Source organism: Melospiza georgiana, chromosome 16 (genome assembly GCF_028018845.1).
Source record: "Melospiza georgiana isolate bMelGeo1 chromosome 16, bMelGeo1.pri, whole genome shotgun sequence".
In the NCBI taxonomy this organism is placed as follows: Eukaryota; Metazoa; Chordata; class Aves; order Passeriformes; family Passerellidae; genus Melospiza; species Melospiza georgiana.
In genome coordinates, this window is record NC_080445.1 from 1838605 (window position 1) to 1845103 (window position 6499).

Here is a 6499-nt window from a genome sequence, read left to right on the forward strand (position 1 = left end):
GGATGGGCTCATCCCCATCCAGCTCCACCTTCATCCATCCCTGCTCCATCTCCTGAGGTTCCCCCCCAGGCCGCAGTTCCTGTGCTGCTGGACACGGGGAAGAGCTGAAACTAAAGAAGCTGCAGAGGATTTCAGGAGCACAGGAGATGCTCAGACCCAGGAGGGAAAAAGGGAAGTTATTTATCAGCTTGTCATTGCTTCCTCTCCCTGAAGCCCAGAGAAACTGGAGCTTAAAATTCAGTGTAACAGACCCTGCTGCCTTCTCCAGGAGCCTTCCCTTGAAGTGTGGCTTGGTCAGGGGGTATAAAAATCCCTTTTCCCCCAAAGCCTGTGCTCCTTCCTCCTCCTTAATCCTTTTTCTGGAACCTCTCTCCCTGTGGCCTCATGTTTGGGGATTTTCACTCTGCATCTTCCAGCTCAACTTTGGGCACTGAGTGGCAGCATCACCACCCTGCTGGGCTTGGGGCACACTCTGCCCCACCTCTCCTTGCTCCTGGGGCTTTTCCCTGGGATTCTGCACCCTCCAAACCTCCAGCCCTGGCACAAACCCCATCACCCTGGGCTCACTGCCTGTGCTTCCCTTCCCAGGGGCAATTCCAGGATCTGGGAGTGCCCAGCCCCCTGTGGCACCTGGATGTGCCGTTCCTGGGGCTGTGCAGGTGGAGGGAACAGAGCAGCTCCAGGTCTGCCTCCCACTGCCGAGCCTCTGACAGCTCACATGGGAGCTCTCCTTGCTGCCAGCTGAGCTTTACATAATACATGCAAATTACCAGGGCTGCTAATAGACCTTCCATACTTATCCTCACCTCAGAAGGTGCCTCACTGTACTTTTCCATTAACTCTCCCCCCTCCCAGCCTCCCATCTCCCCCCTTGGTACCAATAACCACCACCCAAGCATCCCCATCCAAAGGGATTCACTCCATCCAGATTTCCCTGGCACCTCAGCTCCCTTCCCTCAGTCCAGGCTCAGACTGTCATGGTGGGAGAAGGAGAGAACCCCATTTTTCATGCTCAGGAAAGATTTAAAGATGTGAAATCCAAAACTTTCCGGTCATATGGCTTTTTCTGTCTTCCCCTCCTCTTGTTAAAAGAAGTCTTAACTTTTCCTTGATGCCCAAACCACAAGAAGAACTGAACCAAGAGCACAGAGGTTTGCCTGAAACCCAAACTACATTTTGCACACACACACACAAACTCTGCCTGGAGCAGTTTATCAAGTGCCCCTTTGACCCAAGGAGGCATTTGAACAGGCCCTGAGCTGGATGCTGCAAGCTGAGGTTGCACTGCTGGAAAGAAGAAAGAGCAGAATATTCCTGGTGTTTTATTTCCAGAGAAATGAATCAAATAAATTTTCAATTGATGAATTCCCCTGCAAAGTTTTGCAACACAGAAGCAACAACAGCAGAGCACTGAGCAAAAGGGTGAAGCCAAGCACCCACAGAAACCACACAGAGTGCTCTGCCCTTAACATCTTTTTTGTTTCCTTGTCTTTCATGGCCAAGCTGAAGACTTTGGGGTGGTTGCTCGAGGGGAGGGTTTGAAGTTCTTATCTCCCAGCTGCCTCCTTGTTTGAAAAGCTGTGGAAATAGCCTGAGACCCAAAGGGAAGCTTTTTCTGTCCAAAACCACCCCAGCCCACAGCTGGAGGATGCCCTGGGAAGATCCCTCTGCTCCAAAGGGGCTTTGGACAAGGAGAAGACAGGGAGAGAGATTCCCTTCTCCACTTTTGTTATTTTTTATTCCCATTCCAGGGGGATGCAGCTGCTCAGAGGACCCAGAGCTGGTGCTGCACAGCCCTGCCAAGGAGCACTGAGCTGCAATAAAACCTCTCAGGGCAGCAAAAGTGCCTGGAGATGTTCTTTAACCCTGAGCAGGCAGGCTGAACGCTACTGGGAGCCTGTGAATAAAGCTGAGGGAAGGGAAGGCAGGGGAGATGGCAGAGAAAGAGAGGAGGAAGGACACCGGGGAGAGCCAGGAGCCTACAGGAAGCCAAACCCCCCGAGAGGGCTTTGGATTTCACAGTGAGGAAGAAGGAGCCTGAACCTCCCGTAGCTCTGGCGCTGGGGAAAGAAAATACTATTAAACAATACATAACGAGAAGGAAGATAAACTGGATTTAAATAATAGCTTTTATTTCAAAGCTCTCCACAGAGCCTGGCTGAGATTGGGGAGGGTGGTATCTAATTACTGACACTTCTACAGCTGGAATCTGATGATGGTAATCACCCAAAAAGAGCACTTAGAAATGATTTAGAAGGAGGGTGAAGGGAGCAAATAATGCACATTTGTTGTTGAGAGCTTTGGGACCAGCTATTTACCTGTAAGAGCACTTCCAACGAGACCTCAAGGTATTTCTGTATTGCCAAAAAACCCATCCCTGCCACAGGGTAAGACCAGGGTGGAAAAGCTGCAAATCTCCAAGTGACATCTGGCCAAACCTCTGCCCTGCTCGGGTGAGACCCCACCTGCAGAGCTGCCTCCAGCTCCAGGGTCCCAGCACAGGGAGCACCTGGAGAGAGTCTAGAGGAGGCACCAGGATGAGCAGAGGGATGGAGCAGCTCTGCTGGGAGAGCTGGGGTTGTTCACCTGGAGAGGAGAAGCTCTGGGATGACCTCACTGGGGCCTTCTAGGACCTGAAGGAGCCACCAGGAAACAGAGAGAGACCATTTCCAAGGGATAGAGGGACAGGACAATGCTGTAAGGACCAAACCTCACAGAGCCCTTTCAGCTGGATCCACTTTCCCTGCCAGCAGCAGGTGGGGTTGGTCTCTGACCTCTCCAAACCCTCAGATCTTCTCCCACCTCCCATTTCCAACCTGCCTCTCACAGGAGCTGCTTTGCCAGGGACTTCCCAGGCTCAAGCTGCTTCTGGAAAACCCCTTCAAAAGACACAAAAAAAGAAGAGGAGAGCAAAAGCAAAGGGGGAGTGCACACAGAGGGACACTCCAGACCTGCCTTGCTCTGCCTGTCCTCCTTCCACACGGGGAAAACATCTCCCATACCATAGCAGGCAATGAACACCCCCTTGGGAACGGGGTGGGGGCAGGAAGGAGGTGACAAGCCCTCAGAGCACACTTTGGGGTCACTGCACACCCCAAACCGTGTTTCTCTCCACCCCATCCTCAAGGTTCCTCACTCTTCCACCCAGGAGTGGAACAATCCCTGAGCTCCCAGAGCTGAGCCCTGACCACATTCCCCAACACCTTAACACAAATCCCCCCCCAGAGAAATGGGAAAGGAAAGGGTTACACATGAAAGGGTGAAATGAAAGAAGGGGGGAAACCATCCCACGGCTGAGGAATGTCAAACTGTCACAACGGCATCAACCGTCTCCTCAGCGAGTCTGAGCCTCGGTGTGTGCGGAATCGCCGCGTCTGGGAGAAAAATCAGCTGTCACACTAAATGCTTCCATCTCCAGAAAAAAACCTGCAAGAGCAGCTTGGCACTGAGGCACAGAATTGTTTTCTGCTGTTTTTAAAGCCAGGCACTCCAAAGAGATCAAAGGGCAAAGCCTCCTTCCCACTGGAGCATCCAGGGGAATCTGCCCGCTCACAACTCCAGCTCACACATAACAAGCACTTTCCACCCCACAAATTCTTGTGGGGCACCTCTCCGGCACTGCCAGCCTCAGCCCTGCTGCCTGTAGGAATGTGTCCTGTCTCAAAGCAGGCCCAGCTTCCTGGCTTTGGTTCATTTGGCTCACCCCAAGGCAGCAGCAGAACTCCCCAGGGCCTGAGCGCAGCCAAGCACAAGTTGCACAACAAGCAGGTGAACTTTTCCTCTCCTCCACCTCTTCCCTTAACAAGGGACACAAACATTCTCCTGCCCTGCTCCTTACAGCTTCAGTACCCCAAACTCTCCCTCTGCCACCCCACTCTCCAAAAGGTTTCCTCACCCCACACTATAGAGGTATTCTGGGGTCTCCCCACAACTTTCAGCCATTCTCACTCCTCTCTCCTACTTGAAAAACCACCACAAAGAATTATCCCCCTTTTTTTAGCAGCCCACATTCACTCACCAACCTGCAAACTCAGCTTCACCCTCTGGCCCAGCCCCTCCCAGCCTCCTTTTCTCCTGCAGCCCATCAGCTTCAATTGCTTCCACCTGTAACTCACCTGAACCCAATCAGATCCTCGTTGTCCCAGGTGTCCCACTCACCACAAGGGTCCCACACCTTTGATTTCCACCAATTCCCACCCCTCCAGCCAGCCCCTGCTCCCTTCCCACCCCCAACACCCCTTTGGTCCCAGGTGTGGCACATTTATCACCCCAAATCCACCCTGGGCAGCAGCAGCAGCAGCCTCCACTGAAGGCACAGCACAGAGCACTAATCAGTTTTTCATAAGGAAACTGCAAACGGAGCCACGGGAAACTCAGCAGCCTGGATTTACACACGGGGGAATATCAAAATCGCTTTCATTTTGACTGAAAGAGTCATAACCTCGCATTTCACCGAGAGCTGAAACCAAACTAGAACCAGAGCGCGTGTCAAAGCCATACGAAACTACAACTTCTGCATGGTTTTGATGCAAAATAATCTAAGCAGGCTGGCAGGCTACAAATTCTAACGATTCTGTGGACAAATCTGGGGCAAGTTTAGAATTTGTACCGTAGTGTGTTACTTGTCAGTTTCGGTTTCACTGTAAATATTTTTAAGCAGAGCACCAGTGGGCTCTGAGCACAGCTCTCAGTGCCAAAGCAAGAGGCGAAGGAGCACGGCAGAGGCTGGAAACTGCTTTCACTGTGGAATATTTTAAGGTCATGTTGACTCTAGGTCCTGGCTGTTGGTGATGCTGGCACCCAGGGATGGCATCTGTCCCTGCAGTCCTGCTATAGGACAAAGAGTTCCTCTCTTGCACTGCGAGCTCGCAGCTTCAAGGGAAAGGATGAACAGCTCCGAGCAGCTCTGCTGAGAGATGCCAGCCTCGTGGTGTGAGCAAAGTTCTCCTTCCAGCTCCACCAGCTTCCAGCATCACTAACCCCATCCAGCCATCCCCAATCCCCCAGGAAAGTGGGACGGGGAAAGGAGAGAATCATGGAATATGCAGAGATTTTATGATCATCCACAATGATCATAAAATGATAGAATATTCCCAAGTGGGAGGGTCCTGCAGGGATCGTCAGGTCCAGCCGCTGTTCCTGTAACATCCCCAAGGATGCCACCACGTGCTTGGGAGCGGAGGGCTCCTCTGGCAGCTCTGAGAATGTGCTTATTCCCTGGGGAGCCTGCTCAGTGCACCAGCACCCTCGGGGGATGGGAAAACGGCAAAACCTCTCCCTGCTCTCCCTCAGCCCTCCCTGGCACAGCTCCAGCCGTCCCCGGGCACCACTCGGGGACAGCGCGGGGGGATCAGCGCCCGCCCGGCACTCACAGTACAGGAAGGCAATGGAGCGCAGCAGCACGATGCGGGTCAGCCAGAAGGTGCCCGGGGAGAGCGGCGGGGCCGCAGCAGCGAGCCCGGCCTCGGGGGGCTCGGGGGATGCAGCGGGGGCCGCTCCGGGATCTCCATCGGGGGCTCCGGCCCGGCCCGGGCGGCGCTGGCGCAGCCCCGCGCTGGGAGCCGCCATGTCGGGCACAGCGAGCATGTGCGGCCCGGCGGGGCGGGCCGTGAGGGGACACGGCTGGAACGGGAGGAAAATAGGGGGAAAACGGGCAGAAATGGTGAAAAACGGGCAGAAATGGGGAAAACGCGCTGCAAAGCGGCGGCGCCGTGTCGGGCGCGGCGAGCGTGTGCGGCCAGGCGGAGCGGGGCGTGAGGGGACACGGCGGGGACGCGGAGAAAACAGGGAGAAATGAGGCAAAACGGGCAAAAATGGGACAAAACGGGCAGAAATGGGGTGAAACTGGCAGAAAATGGGAGAAACTGGCAGAAATGGGGCAAAAGGGGCAGAAATTGGGAGAAACTGATAGAAATGGGAAGAAACTGACAGACTGCTCTTCAGAGCGGGGCCGCCGTGTCGGGTATAGCGAGCGTGTGCGGCCCGGCGGGGCGGGACGTGAGGCGACACGGCGGGGACGGGGAGAAACGGGGCAAAACGGGCAGATATGAGGCAAAAAGAGCAGAAACGGGGCAAAAAGGACAGAAATGGGTAGAAACTGGCAGAAATGGGGCAAAGGGGGCAGAAATGAGGAGAAACTGACCTTCAAAGCGGCGCCGCCGTGTCGGGGACAGCGAGCGTGTGACGTGAGGGGATGGGGAAAACTAGAGGAAAACCAGGAAAAACGGGTAGAAATGGGGCAAAACGGGCACAAGTGGGGCAAAAAGGGCAGAACGCTCTTCAAAGCGAGGCCACAGTGTCGGGTATAGCGAGAGTGTGCGGCCCGGCGGAGCGGGACGTGAGGGGACACGGCGAGGATGGGGAAAAATAGGGGGAAAACGCGGAGAATTCTCTGCGAACCGGCGAGAAAATGCGAAGTTTTATTTAAAAAATTAAAATATTAAATAAAGTAAGAGGCCAGCGCGGCTGCGGAGGTGTGAGATGACTGGAGCGTCTCTGT

General features: G+C 54.3%; 1 protein-coding gene across 2 annotated transcripts in view; it reads right to left on the reverse strand.

Annotated features, from left to right (window-relative positions):
- LMF1 (lipase maturation factor 1) overlaps nucleotides 1-6184 on the reverse strand; it is a 137020-nt gene extending 130836 nt beyond the window's left edge. The window contains exon 1 of one of the 2 annotated variants that reach the window (XM_058035552.1): nucleotides 5373-6184. In XM_058035552.1, the coding sequence (XP_057891535.1) occupies nucleotides 5373-5586 (214 nt within the window). In that variant the 5' untranslated portion in view covers nucleotides 5587-6184. The remainder of the gene's footprint in view (nucleotides 1-5372) is intronic. The other variant, XM_058035554.1, reaches the window with a different exon arrangement.
- Nucleotides 6185-6499: the final 315 nt, after the last annotated feature.